At 34.2% G+C, this 25014-nt stretch overlaps 1 protein-coding gene across 5 annotated transcripts in view; it reads right to left on the bottom strand.

Moving 5' to 3' along the window:
- The window catches only part of LOC125645652 (ETS homologous factor-like), a 45582-nt gene extending 25585 nt beyond the window's left edge, over positions 1 to 19997 (bottom strand). The window contains exons 1-2 of one of the 5 annotated variants that reach the window (XM_048871301.2): positions 17868 to 19997; positions 17733 to 17769 (exon numbers count right to left, since the gene is read on the bottom strand). In XM_048871301.2, the coding sequence (XP_048727258.1) occupies positions 17733 to 17769; positions 17868 to 17891 (61 nt within the window). In that variant the 5' untranslated portion in view covers positions 17892 to 19997. Of the gene's footprint in view, positions 1 to 2496; positions 2994 to 10291; positions 10453 to 11105; positions 11184 to 17732; positions 17770 to 17867 lie in introns of those variants that run through there. The other 4 variants (XM_048871303.2, XM_048871306.2, XM_048871302.2 and 1 more) reach the window with 4 other exon arrangements.
- Positions 19998 to 25014: the final 5017 nt, after the last annotated feature.

Raw genomic sequence — 25014 nt, 5'->3', positions numbered from 1 at the left:
AATATTCTTTACTGATTTTCGCTTTCATTGCTAGCAGTTATAAAAAAATCTCCCAATCAACGCTATCGCCTACTGACTTAGTAACAGTCCTCTATATCAAACGTCGTTAATGGGTTTGTCAAATACTATAGATAGAAAGGTTATCTCGATACCTATATGTAACTGTCGCCCTCGCTTGTAATGCTCACTTCCGTGTCTAGTATATTCTGGTAGTATTCTCAACAACCGTTGTTTAAGTGCGACCAGTGTCAACAGTTCGCTCAGTTTAACATATTACGTATAGTGGACCGAATATTATTTTTTTTCATTCACCTTCAAAATGATATAACTAAAAGCACATCACCTTCGGCTACCGTAATGAAAAAGAATTTTTTAGAAAATCCATGGGGGCGAAAGTGGTAGTATATGTAAATGTGATGTCTTTCTGTTTCAAGTTGTTTACACAACGCAAACATAAAAAAACACAATCCACGATATCTTATCTGTGAGGGAAAAAACTAGTAAAATAGTCGGGGAATACCCTATTCGAACACTACATCGCCAAGAAAAGAAGTTTTCTGATTCTGATGGATTTGTAAAAGCAAAGTCACCTTAGAAATACAATCAGTAATGTAGCCAGTCTGGGCTCGCTTTGATACAGAATAGAGTTCTCCTGTTATGAACAGCATCGTCTTCATGGACGTGTCTTTTTAAAAAAATGGAAATAGCCAAAGTAATGAATTGATGGAGGAGAATCGAGAGGCAAATCACATGTTTAAGACGAATGAATACCATGTATATTACGAAGTAATACCATTCGATATCATGCGTGGTTATACATTACCTCAATATAGCAATGCTACAAGATTCAGGTGAAACAGTTTCTTCCATGGTGCTGCTTGGCAATAATTTGAAAGGTGAAGATATGGCAGTTCTTAACCTTAACTTTGAAAGTATAGAAATAATTATTTGCGGAGTTTTGGGTTATGTTTGCAATTAATGCAAAGATTATAGTGACTTCTCTTTCTAGTTTCAATTACGACTAAAAACTAATTTAATTCTGCATATTCTGGTTAATTATGTGCATACCTTTCATTACCTTTCGGCTTAATTTGAATTTTCAAAGCTTTCAGTATCTTAACAATGCACAGAGCATTCATGGATGAAGTTGTCCTTTTACGATTCTGCATCTCCAATTTAACACACTTTGCCGGTTTTACGATGTCATATTAAGGAAAGAAACAAAATAATACGTCATGCCTAACAGATCAAAGAGATTTTTCGGTCTACTATGAAGGAAGACGTTGATTGACATTGCTGTTTGTGTAGTTTCTTCAAAGGGAAAAACCAAGTTATACAGGAAGTCAACATTGGATTTAAACAATAATATTGCACTTTTAATGAATTATCTATTTCATATTTCAATATATGTACCTCTGATACATTTTATAACTGAATAGTATCGTATATAAACAGTTCACTATGTACATAGTAATAACCCCTCCGCTCAGACTGATAAAAGACCCGAAAAGTAGTCTGAGGTGAGACTTATTGCATCTTTAAATTACTAGATATAAAGACATCATCACATTAAACAGACAGATCAGGGACGGATCAACAAAGTAGGGGTTGCGATCCAAGATTGTACCTTTTCCGCAACAAAAAAGGGGGTGGGGTCCAAGGACCAAAATGGCAAACAATGACTTTGTTAAATATTTTTAATCATTTCTAATCAAAGGAAGGGGGACTTGCCACCTTCGTAATCCCCTCTAGACCCACCACTGGAGATGAACAGATAGACGGACAGACATAAAGAAGCAATTCATGTCTCTGATTATATTCATCTCATTCCAGTTATATAAGTTTTCACACATTTATTACTGCGAATACATAAGAAATAATATATTTCAAATACTACTTAATAGATCAACCGGCACACCAAGGATTCTCTATCAGTCAGCAGATGTTCAAAATAAAACATATTCAAAGTTTTGTTGTTTTACCTGACCGATTTGATGTATTTTGGACATTTGCACTTTCATTGTACATATATATCGCTCTCTTTCATAGCAAGTGCTATTTTCGGCAACAGAACAAAAATTTAAATGAAATTCTCCCTGTCTCTTTGAATGGTCACGGTGTTAGTCTGTGCCATTCGCTACAACCGGGAAATGTGAACATATGCAACCACCTGTTTACAGTGCGCCTACGAATGTAGGCATGAACGAGCTATCTTTAAAATGCAAGTTACACTGTCCCCAAGAGCATGTTAACATGTCTGAAATATTTATAAAATGTTGTTTATTGATACTATCACCATTCGTTCTCCCACAAATATCTGCAAAATTCAGAACTTTTCTTTTCCAAGGAATAGTGGTCTTTTGTTGATAGATGTCTTTACAAAAAAATGTACATTAACGTTATACACGGATGTTGCACAATACACTTCTAAAGATACATGGCTAACATTTAAAAAATGTTTAATTAGATGTAGTGAAAGGGATTGAAAACACCTACCGACTGAGAATTCCATATTCTGTTGCACTAGGACCATCTTAACTCACTTGTTTCCGAGTCCGATGGGCTTTGTAGATCTAGGATCACTCTGTGCTCTTTTTACTTTAAGGACCAACTCCTCATTCATAAGACGAATTTCTCTTCCGTATTCAAGGTTTTTTTTATGTAAAGTGTGAGTATTGACCGTAGTTAACCCTCTTTTAAAACATTTACTGGGATTTTACTGAACGAAACAAAAATTCATTTTATCTCGATGCTTTTCTTCCTATCTCCTTCTAATTTACGTTATGACGTCATAATTTGCGAAAAACACTTTTATATGACACCGAATGTAAAAGCATATTTAACAAGAATTATTTATGAAGTTGGAATAATGATAACAGTTACCAAGTCAGAGACATAGACAAAATGGACTAACTTTTGAGACATAGATAGCATGGTGCCAGAGATTTCTCCGATCCTATTGCAACTTCTGATCACTTAAAATAATAAAGTGCATAAATTAAGTGGCACGTGGATTTTTATTTAATTAGCACACAGTAATATGATGGTAAACTCTCATGCAATTCGTCGCCTTCTATTCCTTCCTGGTTTGATGGCGTGATAAATTTAGACCTTAATCGCCAGACCGAGACAGCTCTAGATGTACTACTTCATAACCATCTCTGTTCAAAGGATAAACAATCCCATTCTAAGATCCACAGTTACTCGGGCCGATAACTTGAACAAATCACACGGTACCCCCAGCGGACTTAAAAGATCGGTGTTGGTTCTCTGTCAAGATACGGGCTCGCCGCGACATCAACTGACTATTTTATTAAACCATATATTTACCTATTATCTTTCTGGAAAAAAAACGAATAGAAAACTTATCGAAGGAAAGAAAGATAATGAACTTCAAAAAAGGTTTCATGCATTCAGATAGATTGCTTCTCGTCTTAACGTAATACCATATACACGTGTACATGGGGAAAATCCATGTACAGCTTTCTCAGTCGAAGGACTTGCAGCATTTTATTGAGATTCTAATAAAGTTGCAATTATTTGGACTTTTGACTCGTATACTTTTATAAAGTCCAACAACTCAATATAACTTTCATCTAATCTACCGTGTACACGTTCTTCTCCGATGATTAAAGATCCCTTGGGATCCAAGTTGAATAGGTCCTCAGTGCTCCTTGCTTGTCGTAGGAGGCATGTCGGATGAGACAGTAAAAACTGAGGACCCGTGTCAAAGCAGGTATGACACGATAAAGGTCCCTCCCTGTTCAATGGCAATAAGCGCAGAGCATAGACCTAAAATTGCTGCCCTCGCTGGCAATGGTGACGTCTCCATATGAGTGAAATATTCTCGAGAGGGACGTTAAACAATATACAATCAATCAATCGATCGATGATTAACGAAAGCGTGCCTTAATTGGATGTAGATATGCTACATGTAAAGAGAAGGACAGTACAATCATAATATGAATGTTCATTTTTTTTAAAATATACCTGAAGATATAAATTTTCATCCCCTTCTAACAATTAAATAACAATTATCCAATTTAATTTAGAGTAGGCCCTTGTAAATAACGAGGAAGCCACTTGAGTAATGCACTGCACACTCATCATTACGGAAGATTAGGATGTACAAATATAGGTTTATTCAACAATCAAACAAGGTTTTGTTTAAATAGATTTATGTAATAATACAAGTATTTTGCTTAAGTATCTTGAAGCACATGTGTATGTAAGAGAATTAAGAATAATTTTTAGAATCCCTTTAAAATCATAAAACTGAACACACCCTTACACATAGTCTGCCATATACCTACGGTTTGTCTTCTGAGCTAAATTCAGTTATATTGAATGTGTGTTGTGATGAAAGTTTCATTACTTTCGACGCTTCGCAATCTCTCTGTTTGCAATTGTTTCCATCCACAGATTCCAATACTTAACTCACAAACATTTATCCTGAACGTGTGAGTAAACTATTTCTGTTTAACGCTGTTCGCATATCAAACATACAAAACCACAGACACACGTACACACAAAACTTTACCTTTTAAACGGAAGTCGAACTCGTACTGCATGTACACAAAGGTAGAGTGTTTTTTTTTTTTTACCTTTGAGTGGACATTATCCATCTACAGGGTAACTGCCTTCTCCCTTAAAGGAGGAAAATTAAGAATTCCAAATGCTCCGGCACCGCGTAATGGGTGTCTAGTAATTAAAATGATGACGGATCTGTTGCAAGTTAACCATTATCCAAACATATTTTTTAACTGCCTTCTCCCTTAAAGGAGGAAAATTAAGAATTCCAAATGCTCCGGCACCGCGTAATGGGTGTCTAGTAATTAAAACGATGACGGATCTGTTGCAAGTTAACCATTATCCAAACATATTTTTTAACTACCTTCTCCCTTAAAGGAGGAAAATTAAGAATTCCAAATGCTCCGGCACCGCGTAATGGGTGTCTAGTAATTAAAACGATGACGGATCTGTTGCAAGTTAACCATTATCCAAACATATTTTTTAACTGCCTTCTCCCTTAAAGGAGGAAAATTAATAAGAATTCCAAATGCTCCGGCACCGCGTAATGGGTGTCTAGTAATTAAAACGATGACGGATCTGTTGCAAGTTAACCATTATCCAAACATATTTTTTAACTGCCTTCTCCCTTAAAGGAGGAAAATTAAGAATTCCAAATGCTCCGGCACCGCGTAATGGGTGTCTAGTAATTAAAACGATGACGGATCTGTTGCAAGTTAACCATTATCCAAACATATTTTTTAACTGCCTTCTCCCTTAAAGGAGGAAAATTAAGAATTCCAAATGCTCCGGCACCGCGTAATGGGTGTCTAGTAATTAAAACGATGACGGATCTGTTGCAAGTTAACCATTATCCAAACCTATTTTTTATTGGAATAGTGTAATATATTTCTGTTTCTTAATTTGTATTACGTCCCTTCGATTTTGCACTCATATCTAGACGTCACCAACTGTTTAGTGAACTAACATACGTTAGACCTATAGGAGATGTGAGATTGATCACTGTTCGTTATCTTCACCTTTATAGGAGATGTGAGATTGATCACTGTTCGTTATCTTCACCTTTCATGCTTGACTCCAAGGGCCGTAGCAGCGAGGGTCCTATGACTTGCCAACAATTGTCGCGATACGGTACCTAGGATCTAAAAGATCCACAACCATGGCTTCTAATTTCCGAGCGTTTGGTGAAGGACCAGTCACTATAAAGAACCTCTCCTCCCTCCCCCTCTCTCAGGTTGTGTCCTTTACGCCATTAAAAATATTCTAATTCTACAATTATTTTGAACGAAAATGGACACACGGATAATAAAGCGGTATTTTATGACACAGCGCACATCATACATTTAAAGTTACTACTACTACTACTACTACTAGAGGTCTTTAATGATAATGCAATTTTTAAACAGTGAAAATAATCAATTTTGAAAACGCACAGGACCAACTAACGCGATGTGGGGACGTTGTTTTGGTGACGGTTCAAAATATTTTTCAAACATAAATATATTGACTTATGTACATTTTTCGTGATTTCACTTCAGGTTTTCCCACGTTTTGCTAATTAAGGTCAAAATGTTCTTTAAGTCGACTCTTCGTCCTGTGAGTGGACATTTTTAACTACTTATATGGTTTTGATGTAGTATGTTCAAAGTGCGATCACTTTTCTACTTCCTATAGTTCCATATGTCATTTGGAACTTATCAAATATTTATATAATTTTTATTTCCCCTTTTCCGTGAAATATTTACTCTTTTTCCGCCGAGGTGTTGTCACTTCATAGTTTTTAAACACGTTTCCTTCAAACAGTTAATATTATAAATATTTTGATGACTTTATTTACAAATACTTTCAGATTTTATCTCATTTCAAAAATATCTATGGTACTTGTAAAAATAAAAACACACCACAAGTGCCTTGAATTCTCATCAATTGCCAAAATAATATATTCAAAGGTCAGAATTCGGATACATGAAATCTATTAATATAATATTTACCAATATATATATATACAGGTACCAATACAGTAACTCAAAATATTGTGTCTAGATTTTGTTTTGATAAATGACATTTGATGCTATGTCATGCACTAAATCATGTAAACGTTTCTTTAATTTGGAATTTAACTTTAAGAATCATTTCGTGTGCTTAATGGATCCTTTATTTCTGACTTCTTTCTATAAATATGTAAACGTTGTTAAGATAAATGAATCCGTCCGAAATCTTATTCTATCGCAGTGATATACGGTGAAATTCAGCGCGAGTTGTTCGACGCATGTAATGTCTTAAAATAGCATAAAAACAGAATACAATAACATCAGTACTTGAACGGTGAAGATAATGAACAGTGATCAATCTCATAACTCCTATAAAGAATACAAAATAGAGAAGTGGCCAACACAGACCCCTGGACATACTAGAGCTGGGACCAGGTGCCTAGGAGAAATAAACATCCCCTGTCGACCGGTCACATCTGCCATTAGTCCTATATCTTGAGCAAGCAAATGGAGTAAACTGTAGTCAAAATGTGTGCCAAGAACGGCCTAACAATCGGTATGAAACACGTCAGACAACATTTGACCCAATGATAGGTTGTAATTGCCAACTAGATCGTTTTTACGACCATAAAATTTGCGAAATGCTGTCTTTAAGCGTGGCTGTTCAAACCCCTAAAATACTAACGTGTTTGTCTGTAGCCTGCCGACATGTTACGCTGGATAACCTATGCTGCTTTTGATAAGAAGCTCTATCATTTTATTTCATAATATCTACATATAATAAAAAAACCCGTTACCAAGCAAACAGGTCTCCTGAACTGCAGGTGATCAATGTGTCATTTCAGGTCTACCTGTACTTTACTGGCTGGTGCTAGGTGTTTTGCTGAATACATAATTTAAGGAAGCAAATGTTTTCTAATTGATCTGCTCAAATAGTGATCCATGGCCATGAAGATTTATTGAAAATGGCATCATTTCAAATATATCGACATTAAGCTGATTTAAAAGCAGGCTCAAAATGAAAAGTCTTAAGAATTGTAATATAACATGAATAAAGGTAACAATTATCAGAATTCTAAGTTTACATAATTTGATGGATTAAGATATGAATTCAAATTTTCTCTCTCAAAAGCTTCAAAAGAAACGAAAGTCGTGATTCACTCTCATTTCATGTTTGTGACACTGAAAGGCAATGTCAAGCATTTTGTTTGTGTTACTCTGAACATAATTTCAGAGGGGGTTTTCCCTTGAAAGATGAGATTCGTTTTATTCTTACGTGCGTTACTTATTGTGATTTAGATATTAATTATCTATGCTCTATAATCCACTGTAACAGCTGTTAGGGATGGTTGCCTGGGATACGGTAACTGTGGCAACCAAAGCACTATAGTTACCATGTGCCTATTGATAATCTCTAAACACATTACTACTAACATAAGATAATGAAAAACAAAAATCACCGGAGATTATTAAATGAGACAGGAATTTTCTTCTTATTTGAACATAAATTGAGATGATAATTTAAATTAAATATAGTTCACACACATGTACATGTATATCATCTTGAACATTGGAAATATTTATTACGGAACGCTACCGTAGGTACCATGGAAATCATAGTGGAAAAGTCAAAATGTTCATACAACATTACATGCTACTACTGCGTATTAGCGTTTCATGAAAAGTGCGTATATCGGCGTGAAGATTGCAGTCCATACTCTCATGGGGGCATGAACTGCAACTCTTCACGCCGGTGAACTGCAACGCTTCACTATCAAAACCAGCTTGGTCGTATACAAGGTACATGTACGTATGTCATCCTGCTAATATGCTAAATTTTATACATGTACATTTTTATGTAAATCAGAAATAACGAACGAACGGGCACGTACCATATCCCTTTGTAGTTTTATTTTACTATTTTGTTTTGTTTTGCGTCCCATTCGAGAAATATTCACTCATTCAGAGACATCACCAGACAGAGGTTGAGTGCCAGAAAATGTTACCTTTTCATGACACTTAGTGAAGGAACTTCATTGTGCCAAAGCCTACCCCTGTCCGAAAGCTTCGTGACGTACCCTTCTAAAGGCGGGCGTCTACGACTTACCGGTATGTCCCGCGGTGCCGCAATTGAATCCGGGCCTCCCATGGCCAGTTGCGTTCTCAAATTTTATATTTAAATTATACATGTATGGGTGTTGTTCGAAATAGGATTCATTGATTGTATATTGTTTAACGTCTCACTCAAATGGAGACATCACCATTGCCGGTAAAGGGCTGCAAACATTATTAGGCCTATGCTCGGCACTTATGGCCATAGAGCAGGGAGAGATCTTTATCGTGCCACACCTTCTGTGACACAGGACCTCGGTTTTTGCGGTCTCATCTGAAGGACCACGGATATAGCGTACACATGTATGCCCCTGATGATGTTGGGATATTCTGAGTAATGATATTCATAAACCATTAAAAGTTGACCGTTATTAATACATAAGAAATTTCGTTTGACATTTCGAGATTCATGTATAACAAACCATTTCAACGATTTATGGGTTTCTTTGGTAATAAAGGATAAACTGAAAATTGCTGATATTATTAATGTTTTCTGTATTTGGTCACGTCAACGTAGAGCTTTGTGCTTATTTTCAAAATGAGGTGAAATGTTGAGCCCAATCCAGTACGGAATACACCCAATTTATTTTTTGAAAGTGTAAAAAAAAAATTGAATTTGAAGTACATTCAGCTGTATTCAGGACGTTCAACGAATTCGAAATTTTACGATATATTGAAATGAAAATGGTAAATGCACTGACATTTTTTATATACATATAGGTCATGTACATCACACTCGTTTGCCTATCCATCACGGAGCGTTATATTAATTGCATTCGGTGTCGGAATATTTGTTAATATTATATTTCCGAATAATTATACAAATTACAGAAACTAATGTACTTTGCTTTCGCAGAAGATTTATTTTCTAAAATCAATATTTTAAGTTTTAAGTAAACCCTTTTCTCAGATACGGTATATGTACACCATCTACCAAAGGGTTTTTTATTCATGATCAATATCACGTACCAATAGGCGACGCTATAAACCCTGACTAGCATGGAATGGTGGAAGAGCTATGTATATTTTTTTCAATATCAAATTTCCAAATTAGTTATAAGGATGAAAGGTGAAGGTAACGAACAGTGATCAATCTCATAAGGATATGAGATGTGTTTAAACCCGACGTTACAGGTAGTTCAGGCACAGTATGCACGTTTGTCAGAATGTTGGAGAAATAAAATTTAGATCGGTGGATTAAACGTTGTACAAATTGGTCGATTTCAGGAAAAATGTTGTTTGGGGTAAAATACATTTATTTAATATATGTGGTAGTTTCCTTTTTCTTTTCTTCATTTTATTTATCATAAAAATCACCGCTTAATTTGTTAATGCTTGAATAATAATCTATTTTTGAAGGAAGTGAATTTTATAGATGATAGAAATTATTAGTCAACCCAAAACTACTTCAGATTGGAATTCAGTTCTGTGGTACATTTGAAAGATAGTTGCAGTGTTACTGACGTGACATTAACTAAATACGTATCTGTTACTGCTCATTCATAATCCCTATTTCATACATTTTTTAAACTTTAGGCCGTACTAATTTCATCATCAAATACCAGATGCCATCATTTGACATTTGAAAAAAAAAGTGAATTAATGACAACATAGAATCTAATTTTAAAAAACCTGGTTACGATAACCGTTTGGCTTACCTTCGTTTTTGAACTCTAGATGACCTCGCCTATAGGGGTAAGACTCATGCATGATCGTGTCACACGCTATAGAATCAGGTATCCCAAATAATGAATAGGACTTGTTTCTATATCATTTCATTTATCAAAACAAAACAATCAAAGTTTAAACTATTTCATTTTACCCAAAATTTCCCCCAATATGGATTATACAAATTCTGTGCTATTTTTAGCAACATATATTATCAGTAATTTTCTGCAAGGGCGGGTTCAATGCTACGTCACGGTTCAAATACGCATGAATACACATTCTAATCAGCTTCCTTCACGCACAAAAAATAATTGCATTCTCATTAAATGCAGTACAACACTTTGACAGAGAGAGTAATTAAGATTTTGAAATCTGTTTAATTAAACTTTGCGATTTTGAAACTCATGACATTTGTTGTAGAAAATTAATAGCCATATTATCAAGAAGCCCGATTTCGTCATTTTTATATCATTAGTGGTGAAAAATTGATAAAATGAAACATTGGCGATTTGCATGCAGCGACCTTTAACGTTGAAGGAAATTTCATGAGCATTATTTAAGATATATTTTTTTTTGGTCTCATTTTTCCAGATCACAGTTTTCGGATAAATTAATATTGTATTTTTTAATTCAACTTTGCGATAAGTATAATTACTATTGTATTTCTGAATCAACTTTGCAATAAGTATCACTCTTGTCCATGATAATAAATATGTATAAAATATTTCCACTAGGGATGCAAACTGATCATAGAAAATCATGCAAATATTTCGCAAAATGTGATTACAAAATGAATAAACTCACGTCCACTTTTCTCTGTGCAGGCCATTTCAGCTATTTACCCGAGTGCCCTCTGATCAATAACAGAGAAGTGGAACTAGAGACAATAGATAAAATACCAATTTTTGAGGAAATCCGGTGTGCTCCAATAATATTTGATCGCGCGAAATTAGCTTTAATGAGAAAGAGTTAAGAGTCAGGTCCATTGAAGCAAAATCAAAATGTTACTCCAGGAAACATGTGAAAATTTAATATCTTTTTAATTTGTTTTACGTTTAGAATATTTTCATGCGAAAATTGTTTCTCATGTCCATTTTCTTTAACCTTTTTTTCTTTTTTTTCTTTTTCTGTTTTGAAAAGTTCTTAAAAGTTTAACCAGTATACGCTTTTACATGTAAGAAAGAATATCGAAGAACATTATAAGCCGGAATGAAAAACAAATTAAAAGAAGCAATTGATTTTACAGAACAAGCTGCACTTACATGAAAGGTGAAGATGTAATTTCGACTACTTGGATAAAAGTAAAGAATAAATCTGACAGAAAAAGATGAGTTCGTGTTTTCAACTTACAGACATACGAGTACAATGAACTAAGTAATTGAAAATGTATTTACACATTTTAATTCTTATACTGACACGTACCTGTTGTTAGCCCATTACTCAGTAACCCCCTCCCCCTAAAAACACCCCCACGTCATTATGAATATTTTCATTAGATTTCAGTATTTCACATCACCGTCGTTTTAGCACAGAAAAAATAAAATTAATACTGTTAGAACTCTAATTACTAAAAGTAGACATATGCAGTTCCTATAACCGAGTGGAAACGAAAACGCATCGAAAATTTCTGTGTATGAATAGACCAAAACCAGAACAGACAATACGAATATATTAACATACTATTGTCAGTGTTATAACACATTGAAATAGGCACCAAATCAACCGGGAAATCAATATCTATCTAGAGAGAACATGGCACTGCACGATAAACTGTATTTTGTTTCTTAAAAAGTCGGTAGATTGGTATCGACTATTAGAAGTTCGCGCTTCAGCCAATCAAAATTGAAAGAAGGAAAAAGGTTGTCAAAAATCGAAACGATTGTTTAATGAAGACAATGGACGGGAATATATAGTGGATGAAAACGTATATCTAGAATAGAGCGCCCTGTACTGATCCTCTTTAGTTAAAAAGACACAGATAATAAAAATAACTTAAAAGAGTGCATTCCATAGTATAGTACAAAGATCACAATTCAAACAATAACATTATTAGTAGTGATACAAATATTGCAACACTTGAAAACTCTCGGTTCTGATTAAGTGCCTGATAGTAGATGGCATCCGAAGCTTTGTTGGGACAGGGTTAAATTCGTGACATATAAAACTTAGGAAGTCATTGACCCAAATTCCTGATTTTTCCAGCATACTTTTGGCGCGTTTACAGCTTTGTCTTCTGTTTGCTTGCAGAGTGTGTTGATAGTTTGCTGTACGAAAATTTCACATGGTGTGCATATAAACAAAAATATTTTGAAGTAATTAGAACTACTAAACCCATCTAAAATGTACCCCTTATCAGGACCATCTCTCTCTCTCTCTCTCTCTCTCTCTCTCTCTCGCCGTGCCCTACCTTTTATTTAAATTTCTCAAAAAATCACTGACCATAAATTTCAATGAAAAGTATAAAAATTACCAAAATACCAAATATATACCATGAAAGTTGTCCTACTAATGAACTGGAAAATAAACCTTAAACCAAATGAATGGCAGGTTTTAAAGTTACCGAATTTCTTATTTGCAGAAGTCGGAGTTCTTTCATATCATCGGTAATCCTGACGAGTTGCTAGTTTTTCTATTTAAATTCTAGTTTTTCTATTTAAATTCTTGTTTTTCTATTGCTTGATTTTAAACAACATGGTTTTCCTGATTTACTTACAAACTTGTCTTACGTCAAAACTCATTGAAACGTCGAATGAAGCGTGTTTTATCCTTCAACAAAAGCGGGAGTGGGGTGGATTGGGGTCAGCAATCGTGACTTCATTTGAATATAATGACCATAATTTGCACATACATGTACAGTTATGTTTATAATGTTCAGTCGACATACATTATATAAAAAATTAAGACAAAAATAAGATAAATTCAAAGTTTGTAAACTATAATCCGTAACTAGACAACATGTTCTTTTAACATTTTCATTTTGGTTTCACTTATGAGTAAAGTAACCACACAGTACCCATAGTAACAGCCGGAACTAATTCATCGATCTGAATCTGCTGCCTCACAGAATCAGTTAGATCTGATTCACCTAAGCGTTTTATTCGTTATCTACAATAATAAGGGGCTGATGGCATAAAATATTTAGGAATCCATGTTTACATTTTTAGTTGCAGGCAATTCAGTCGGATTGTGTAATTTCGTTTCATTTAATAAATCGTAAATAAAAATCTATAAACCTCTGCTAATTTGGATCCGAGAGAGATAGGTTGAGTGAGAGAGAGGAGAGAGAAGCAAGAATGCAGCGACACAGACTATATTTTTCTAGGAGAAATGAATATATACACACACGGGCGGATCCAGAATTTGTGGTTAGGGATCTTTGATAGGGCTTAAAATATGTCTACGTACGTGTAGTAATTATTAATATATTTCATCATTTTTAATACGGTGAAATTAATAAAACGACGCAAATTTTAAGAGTATTCTAGGTAAAAATGTATGTTCTCCTCCGGAAGTCATGTTTTTTTTTGGTTTTTTTTGTTTTTTTTACATATTTCATAGGGTTTGAAATATTGTCTTTTAAGTAGTCATTTTTAATATATTCTGTCATTTTTAAAATGGTGAAGTTAATAGAATGACGCAAATTTAAAGGGTTTTTGGAAAAAAATGTACGTTCTCCCAATAAAAGTAATTCAATAAATCAAAAGACTTTGTCATTTACTTCTCCGAGAGTGGAAGAAATAATTGCTTTTTTTATAGTTTACATTTTCCTAAGCAAGAGACTGCGATTTACCTTAATTTGAAAATTTTACTAGGGTGGGTGGGGCGCCCCCTTAATTCCGCCATGAATAAATAGACAAATATATATATATATGTGTGTGTGTGTGTGTGTGTGTATTTGCCCAACTATCTATTTTGTATTGCTTATAGGAGTTATGAGATTGATCACTGTTTGTTATCTTCACCTTGCACATATATATATATATATATATATATATATATATATATATATATATATATATATATATATATGTGTATATATATATATATATATATATATATCCAATTCTTTGTTTTGCATTCCTCATAGAAGTTATGAGATACATATATGCACGTGGGTTTAAGCGCCATGCATAAATTAAAAACTGGTACGTCATCTACTGCTGAAAATTATCTATTAGAGTGAAAAAATCTCGAATGTAATATAAAAAAAACCTTTCACGGTAGCAATCTTGAATTGTAAATTTGTAGCTAAAATTCTTCAGCCATTAGGATGTTAAACAATGTATGACAAGGTTGATTTCGACAGGTACACGCGTACGTTATCAGTGGCGTAGCTAGGTTCGAAATATTTGTAAGCAGGTGGTCTGGGGGCCGCAGCCCCCCAGAAGCATTATGACATTTTCCATAATATGTAATAAAAATGTAACGAAAATATTTGTAAGCACGTGCACACAGTGCTACAGCGTAGATACGCCACTGCGTATAACTATATTTTGTTGTATGCATTTCTACATTGATAAATCATCTCGTATTTATTTCCTCCGGTGATTTTCTGGTATCTCATGTACAGTGTATGTACTTAATGGGGAAAATGAACAATGAAATAGGAACCAGAACGAACCCGGGAAAGTTCCTCCGTGTCTCTAGGAAAGGATAAATATGAAATTACTAACAATCAAAAGATTAGAAATGAAATCGATGTATAATAGGAATATGACTAAATAAAAAAAAAATTAAACTAAAAAATGCTATCAATTTATTTGTATTTAAAAATGATTTTTGAAAATCTATATTCTCTTCAAAATGAATTATCTCGAAAACTTTTCCTCAAATGAAAATATACAAACGAAATCACGTGATACACATCTGGGGATATTTTTCTTCTTCAATGTACACAAGAATATCTAATTTAAATCTGAATACGGAATTAACTTGTATTTTTCTCAAGCATTTTAATAGACTTTTAAGAATTCTTTTCCGGAAAATTCATCTATGTGATTTTCATTAGAAACAATTTGTCTGAGAACGCTATCATGCTATGGAATATTTTTAAAATATGCGGGAATTTGACCAGGGAAACATCATGTATTCTGAAGTGTTCGTCTTTACGCTTTGCATTTGGGGTTAAAACTAAGAAGTATACAGCGTTTATTACAAGGAAACCTATTTCTTTTCCCCCTTTCCTTTTCCTTCAAAAATTCTTATTTTGCACCGTACTTGATAGCACACCATATAAAAATGTAAATCTGTAAGGATACAGAACATAACTAAATGGAGAAAGCGTGAGGTTATAACAAATGACTATTTTACACTGGTGAAAGTGAATTTTAAAACTTTTTGTATCAACTCCAAAATTCTGTGATCAAGAATCACGAAGGTTGTTCGCAAATATTCTTCGCCAAATTAGACAAGTTACAGAACGATTTTATGAATATCGGTAACTTCTAGAATGGATTACACTTTTATTTAAACTTAAATTCTTTGATCAGGATTGTTAGAGATTACATATATATAAATTCAAAATGGGATAATATCAATGAAAACACAAAGGTAAGTAAACATAATTGAATTATTTGGTAAGCAGTTTGACATACTTGTAGTACATGTAATATGTATTATGCATTTTTCAACATTAATGTTATATAAACATCAAACACAATTTTTTACCCGGGCCAGTGGACCCATGTGTCACTTTGAATTAACAATTTATTTGTACATGTATGTGTGTGAAAAGGTGAAGATAAGGAACAGTGATCATCCTTAAAACTCCTATAAAGAATAGAAAATTAAGAGTGGGGCCAAAAAAAAAGTATGAATTAATTTTGAAACCGTTAAAACATTTACTGTCTGACTGGGAAGAGGGTGTTGGTTGTAGGTTCCTGTAGTTAAATCTAAAGAATTCAGTTCATTCTAAAGGAGTTATACAAGTACACGTAGAGAAAAAGTGCAAAATATCTCTGAATAGTTTTACAGCTAAAAAGATTCTGTCAATCAAAATCAGTATTAGGTAAACACAAATTACATCATTAAGTCCCCGAGCTTTAGTTCCTGTATTTCTTCCTTTAGGCAATTAAAATTGAGAGATAGGAAACTATGAATTAATATCACTAGATGTAAAAAAATAAACAAATATGGGCATCTAACAGTCAATGGCTGTCGTATGTTCATTTCTTTCCATGCTTCTTTTTTAATCTTTATTTTTAAAGTCGGGCTCTAAATTCAGTAAATGTGATACATGTATCATTGCAAAAATAACAAAAGACATTCATTTTAACGTGAAATCTCCTAATTTATTGCTTTGATGTTATAAAGTACATCGTCAATGTCACTTAAATCATGCTTCTTTTGATGAGTTATTGAGATCCTTATTAGATATCATTAACATATTTTGGACAGGAAACTTTGTATAAAATCGAAAAACGCACACACCTTTACATTACCATGTTCTTTTTTGTATCTATATTCTTGTTTAACCTTTTTCATTTTTACCTCATATTCCATTTTTCAAGTTTTGTCAGTAGTATTAATACTGCATGTGTAATCGTGACATTTTCAAAATACCAAAAATAAAACTGCAACCTTTAAAGAAATTTGTCATGTCGTGGCGAATGGAGGGTAATACGTTTTATATTACATGTAAATTCTAATTAAAATTTCTTAATGAGGCGCAGTTGTATATGTAACACCCTATCTGTGTTCGCACTTTTGCCAACACTCAGATTTCTCTGAAAGATCCTAATGCATTTAACTTAAACGTGTAGATTGCTTTGTAAATCATTATAAATCGTTCTGTGATTGCTTTTACCGGGAGTCAATATACTTGAAGAGACTGTTTTCTGTTAAAAAAATATATGAAATTATCAAAATTTCTACATTATTGTGTATGCCCACATCTTTTACGTACTACCTGAATAATTTTAAAATAAATTTTCGTAATATCAACATTTCAGTGACAATATGTATTATTTTGTCCATACCCATATCTTTTTTTTTATAAACTTATTTGAATATCTTTGAATCAAACAACAACTTCTGTATACATATAAATCGCTTTACGCAGTATGATTGAGCGTCATCTTGGGGTCACGTAAAACATACAATATATCTTGTATAATACACATACAATCCAACACCGATAAAGACATATTTTAATAACATTTAGCAAGCATGTATAGAATATTGCTTTAAGAATCACAAGTTTTAAAAAAAAAAACCCACCTAAAATGACATTAAAAAATCCGATTTTGTTGTTGCATAGATGATGTTGAATGTACAAGCATTAAAATAATTAAAGTTCATCGGTGTGTTTGAATGCCATTTTACAGTCTTTTAATAGTTTGAAAATCTTTCCTCATTTGCTTGTGACAAAAAAGAACATGGCCTTAATTCAACTAAATACTATAAAATGACGTAGAAACTAACTGTACATACCCATTTTATCACAGAAGAGTGCCACAATTCCTTCATTCTGCAATGAGAAGCAAAGACCCTGATCAAGTTCAGACACATGTACCAAAACCAATGCACATATTGACTTCTAACTGTTAATTATCAAGACAGACTAACCAAAGTAAAATCATGTTTATTCATGGAACTTTACATAAATATTGCCTATGTTTTCTGGATTTGAAATATTTATTGAATTACTATGAAGAAAAACGATAAACAGAAATCCTTTTGTTGTCTCAGATTAAAATGTTTTCTAAAATACAACCATGATTTTGATTGCTGTGATATTTCCGAACTCTTAAGTGTTTCCGAGTACGCCGAACTGAAAGCAAGGATCGTTTCCTCTTGCTAACAACCAAGAATCGGCTAGATATAGCGTCACTTCCCAGTGGTGGCACTCGGAATTACGTAAAGAAACGATTTATGTCAATCGTGCTTGACGAAAAGTTTCATATATAAATATCTATAATTAATACAATATATGTATTCAAATGTGTTATTCATATCAGGGATTTCGAAATGCAGTATGAGTAAAATTGTAAGATCGACACATATTTTTCAAGGTTATCATTTAATACAAAAACAATCTTTGGAAATATATCAGAGGTCATCTAAATTTTTACGTTATGACTGTCGATATACACAAGATATATATACATGTACTGTATATTACTTTATTTCTATTAATTCGCTGAATATGAAAGCAAACGATCTGATTTGTTTTGCAAAGTACAATTAAAAAAATTGGAAAAAAAACCCACCCATATCTTTTTGGGAGTAAATTCACGCAGCAATATTGTAACTCAAAACATTTCTCTGGACCAACCAGAGAACAGTTTAGAGAAGTCCAATGACTTGTGTATAATACCAGTACTAATGCATCATATTTAACGTCCTTACTTTCGAAATATTCTCATTTAAAAAACATATTTAATGACAAGTAGACAGCAAGACAAACACACACACACACACAGCTGTAAGTAGGTGGTCAGATTGATTGTATGTTTAACGTCCCTCTCGAGAAGTTTTCACTAAAAAAAAAAAAATTATTCGGTATATACATACATGTGCATACAAACATAATTACCAATGATAACCCATGAAAGCTCGAAAGCTTATTTCCAATGGGGTCCTTTGATTCACAAAAAGGATGTTTGCGCTAGGGGGTCATTTAGGTGGGAGGAAACCCACGTGTCCGAGCGGGCGACCGCCATACCCTCTCACATACAACCACTGCCGATCACGGAGATCGAACTCGGGTCACAGCAGTGAGAACTGAGAGCGCTACCTCTGCGCTGCCCGGACACCCTCATATAACCAGGTCACCATTGCCACTGAAGGACTGTAAATTCCAGGCCTATGCTCGGTACTTACAGCCTTTGAGCAGACAGGGATCTTTATCGTACCACACTTGCTGTGACACGGGACCTCAGTTTTTACGGTCTCATCCGAAGGACCGCCCCATTTAGTCGCCTCTTACGACAAGCAAGGGGGTACTTAGGTGGACAGCAATTTTAGTTAATTCTGGATCACGTTCTAAATTGTACGGCAAGATCAACAATACGTTAGAGATCACGATGTGAAACCAGACAGCTGGCAGTGTCTATTTTCGCCCTTAACGAAGTAAAAAGGGAGGGGGAAATCCGTTTCATTCAAAATATAAACTTAGCGTAAAAATGAACTGTGGACCCTCAATTGACCCCAGAACCCAAATGTATTGAGATTTTAACTCTTTAAAATATTTCGGTATAAGGCGGACATTTTGAAAGTAGCGGCTCAAAAAAAATTGATGGTGGGAATGGACTCGGGATCAACAAATTACCCTAGATATAGTTTGGTTGAAATCCGACAACCTTGATTTTTATATTTTATTTTACGTTTTTGGCGGCCATTTTGAAAATTTGGAAAGTTGATTGCACCCCTCCTCATGACCCCCTATCACAAAGTTTGAAGTGGATCAGTCAATACACGTTCATAAAATCGAAAATAATAATAAGAAACGGAGCAAAAACAATGTCTCCGACACTATGTGTTCGGAGACTTAAAAATTTCTCACTAAAGAAGAGGAAAAATAAGAAGAAAATAATAATAAGAATAATAAGAAACGGAGCAAAAACAATATGTCTCCGACACTATGTGTTCGGAGACATAAAAAATTCTCACTAAAGAAGAGGAAAAATAAGAAGAAAATAATAATAAGAATAATAAGAAACGGAGCAAAAACAATATGTCTCCGACACCTTGTGTTCGGAGACATAATAATTACTTGCCACCCAGTGTTTTTTTTGTTTTAGCTCCAATTATTAATTTTCATTAGGAATTCCATTTATAAAAAAGGGTCAACTATGGAAAATGGTGTGTAGCTCATGAGTGAAATCAATGTCGGGTTTAAAGGAAAAAATTGAAATTGCATTTTCAACCCCAATGTATTTTACCAAGACGTGCTGCTTCTACGAAACTGTCTTAAGCACTATGGTGCATTATTTGGGAGGGGCAATATCATCAAAAATATTTTTGAACAGACAATTTCCAAAGCAATAATGCGTATTTTACATAGTTTAATTCCATATTGTCTCGAAATGCTAAAACAAGTTATCCAAAAAAAAAAAAAAAAAAAAAAGGACTTACGATACTGAAGAACGTACGATTAATTGCGTCAATATATTTTTTAAAAAAGATATACTTTAAATCTTCAGATAGAAATCGACGTTAAATTTTGTATTCCTTATAGGAGTTATGAGATTGATCACGGTTCGTTCTCTTCACCTTTTCGTAATATCAGATTGAATTTTCTCCTCATATCTCAATCAATGTACCGAACAACAAAAATCAACTTACCTCAACAACGCTGGATTAAGTTATATCAAATTAATGATTTGACATCATGAAGAAATTCTGTGAGTATTAACATTGGAACATTGTTCAAGTATTTTACACATAAATAGCTAAATTATTATTTTGTATTCTAGCAATACCTTACCAAATGATTTCTCTACTTACAGCTAACATCCAGGTAACCAGAGGCTTTCTTGTAACCAGAGGCTTTCTTCTCTTTCCAGACAATCGTAAAGTATTTCCTTACCGTGAAACAGTTTAACAGCTGACCCGTTAAAAATTATGAAAAATCTGAGGAAACTGCCTTGCATAAAATTTCTTATGATTTACAACATTTTCAAAGACGTCTTGGCCTACATTTTTTGCTGCGCTGTGACTTGGAAGCCACGGAATGAAGGTGAAGGTCGTTCCTTCTTCATTTCAAAAAAAGAAGAAAAAAGCCTCAATAAAGTTATTAAATAGCATTGTCTTATTCTTTTGAAAAAAAGTATGTGATTTGTGATAATGTGTAGCTTTACTTAAAAGATTGTTGAATTACAGGGTACTAATACAATACTATTGTAACGTTATTTATGAATATTAAAGTGATTCCACCCTCCCGTGATGTCATCAGATTTTACAAAATCAATGATTTATTTAGATTTATGCATGATAAGAACATAAATTTTGTTGGAGTCTTTTCCTATAGTTATTGTAAAAAAAATCTTGTTTAAAATAAAATATTTCAAAAGTCTTAAGTTATAGATGAATAATCAATGATACGTTTCAAAATATTGAAACCTAAGGGTAATAACTCTGTTTCTATTGATTTCTTTATCAAGTCTATTATGCGATAGATTTCCTTTATTTTTTTTACAGACATTTTGTATATTTTAGTGAAGATACAGTTTCATGAAATTGTTATAAATGCTACTATATCCTCATAACCAGTTTGTATGAAATTTTAACGAAAATTGCAATTTTCTGATGGTGATATATGATTCTGTTTATGTACGTCTCACATCTTAAAAAGTGTGATGACCTATGTATTTCATTTGATAATTTGTTAGTTTTAACTCTAATGAATGGAAATAAATACACATTTTAAACTTGTATCAGATAAAACTGCGAGTATGGAGTTACCTTAATGGAAAGATTTTTGCTATTCCAATTCTCATTATCGATTTTTTTCTATCAAGATACAGGGTTCACGACCGGTCAACAGGAGATGCATACTCCTACTAGGCACCTGATCCCATCTGTGGTGTGTCAGGGGTGCTTGTTTGCCAAACTCTTAAATTTGTATTCCTTATAGAAATTATGAGATTGATCACTGTTTCCTATCTTCATTACAAATTTGGGAAAATAATAGATTTTGCTAAGTCCTGTGTTTATGAAACTGCTATTTAATGAATATATGCACATAAAAGCCCCCTGTTAATAATTAGAAGAATTAAATATTTTACAGAACACAATACCTGTAATCGTTTTTCAAAATCATATACCAAAATAACTCATTAAAGTATATTAACCTTTTCCGAAAGGAAAAACTGATTTTAGAGACTAAATGCTAAGTTTATTTCGACATCGCGAGCATGGAGCAAATTCTTGGTATGCTATTGGTTTTCTTGTTATATTGATGGATTATAGAGAAAATAATTAAAAAGGAAGGCCACGTTAAGTGTAAGTATCATGTCCAACAATATCCGTTCCAACAAACCTCTCCATATATCTATTTCCTTAAGTATGCGATTAAGCACTGTCAATATGTACAGAGACATATTTTCGGAAATCCACCGTGGAAATACATGTTCTTCATAGAAAAGCCTTTCTACCATCGACAAGTCAATTTTCATATTTACGTTAACCAAATATTTTGTCAGTACTGAACCTTTGTTGTTTTCATTGTATTATATTTCTCCATATAAATGCTGTATCATACTTATCAATAAAAATCAATATGAACACATACCGGTCGAGAATATTTCAGTCCTATGGAGACGTCACAATTATCGGTGAAGTCTTGCAAAATTTAGGCCTACGCCCTGTGCTTGCGGCCTTTGAGTAGGGAGGGATCTTTATCGTGCCACACCTGCTAAGACAAGGGACCTCGGTTTTTGCGATCTCATCCGAAGGACCGTCCCATATTATTATTTACAGTATTTATATAGAGCATTATATAATTTAAAAAAATTACTCTAAGCGCTTTACATTAAAACAACAATAAGCTACAATTAAAACTTGAACATATCTAAAACAGTGTAAAAAAAATATTCGTTTCATTAAATGAATATGAATTCTAGCACTGGCTTACACAAAATCGTGATTAAACTACAGAAAATACATACAAAAAGGTTTCATAAAAAAGAATATCAATACTGTCACTGAAAATGGCTTACATAAAATCGTGATAAGCAAGTCTGAAGAAGTTTTTAAATTTTTCTTGAAAAGTTCGAAAGAATTTTCGTTGCGGATGTAACTTGGAATTTTATTCCAGAGTGTGGCGGTTGCTTTGTCAAACCTTCTGTCGCCATACGTTTGGTGTTTGAATAAGCATGGCGTTTTCGGATCGTAAAAACCTTGATGGATTGTATGGACTGACCAGTCGCCTCTTACGACAAGCAAGGTATACTGAGGACCTATTCTAACCCGGATCCCCACGGATGTTTCCATCGATATACAATCAACCTATACATTTATTCCGGGTAGCGCAGAGGTAGCGCTGTCGCTTCTCACCGCTGCGACCGAGTTCTATCTCCGTGATCGGCAGTGGTTGTATGTGAGAGGGTATGGCGGTCGCCCGCTCGGACACGTGGGTTTCCTCCGGGTACTCATGTTTACATGTTTCCTCCCACATAAATGATCCCCTAGCGCAAACATCTGTGCATCAAAGAACCCCGTTGGAATTAAGCTTTCGAGGGTTATCCTTGGTATTTATGTATGTATAACGAATAAACGTTTATTTTTAATCATTTTTAAAATCTAAATATTTCTATTAATAGTAAATGCAATATGATTATAATGATAATATAAACTGGTGTATTCTACCAATGAAGTACCACTTTACACACCGATTTTGACTACGGATTACCGATCGAGATATAGGGCTCACGGCGGTTGTGACCGATCGACATGGGATGCTTACTCATCTTAGGCACCTGCTCCCACCTCTAGTGTGTCCAGGGTTCCGTGTTTGCCCAACTATCTATTTTGTATTGCTTGTAGGAGTTATGAGATTGATCACTGTTAGTTATCTTCACCTTGCATTGATCACCTTTTCGCACCAAGTGGAGATAGTATTCCCAACATGGAGACTTTCGTCCCTTGTATTGATATAGAATGTGTTACTACTTGAAGGGTGTTATTCAAACCGATGTATAAATTACAAAAACGTGTCAACACTGTTAGCAAAATGACTTCATAGAAGATTTTCAAGATTGTTTTATCTATCTATTTAATTTTCTACAATCTGGTGTAGTTGTGAAGGGTTGATTGAGTGTATGTTGTTTGACGTCACGCTCCAGAATTTTTTACTTTAATGGAATCAGGTCCTCAGTATCCCGTGCTTGTCGTAAGAGGCGACTATATGGGGCGGTCCTTCGGGTGAGACCACAAAAGCCGAGGCCCCGTGTCACAGCAGGTGTGGCACGATAAAGATCCGTACCTGCTCAAATGTCGTAAACGCCGAGCATAGGCCTAGATTTTGTAGCACTTCACTGACACCGTCTCCCTGGTAGGACTTCATTTGTCAAACCGGCGTACGCCGAATGCGCCGCTTGACCTTTGGTTACCCGGCTTGTTGTTTCATTTGTCCGGGAAAAGTTCGCCGACGTACGCCGATCTTGCCGGTTTAGAAAGACCGGCGTGGAATTCGCCGATTTTTCAAGAATGGCGGAAAGCTCACGGTAAGATGATGTTATGAGATGAAAAAATGTAGATATTTGTTAATAGATCGGCATGCTCATTGATTGAATGCATTGATTAAATAAATGTTCATTCGTAGCTTTAATATAACGTTTAATTTCTCTATACTGCACAACTTTGCTCATATGCGAAGTATACCGAGGTTGCACAATGCATTACTTATCATGCTGGCAGATAAAAAGAAATTGTCAAGAAACTACGAAAAAATGTGTATTTCGTGGTACTTTTAATGAAATTGCATTACTACCGGTACATATTTAACAGTTATTCATCTTTTATTTCAATGTATGCAGGAATTCTAGCAACGCCGATAAAGAAAAGTGTGTCTTTTGAACTTGTTACATCGCGGCAACCGTTGTAACAACATCATGTTCATCCATGTTTGTTTCACGCCGCCGGTTTACTTCATTTGCCAATTCGCCGTTTTACGCCGGTCATATGACCGGCGCATTTCGGCGTACGCCGATCTTGGACAAATGAAGTCCGCCCCTTATGAGTGAAGATTTCTCAAGCGGGTCGTTAAACA

The sequence above is a fragment of the Ostrea edulis genome, chromosome 6, assembly GCF_947568905.1.
Source record: "Ostrea edulis chromosome 6, xbOstEdul1.1, whole genome shotgun sequence".
NCBI lineage: Eukaryota > Metazoa > Mollusca > Bivalvia > Ostreida > Ostreidae > Ostrea > Ostrea edulis.
Note: the sequence above shows the minus strand (reverse complement) of the source record. Positions and strands in the feature narration are given on the sequence as shown.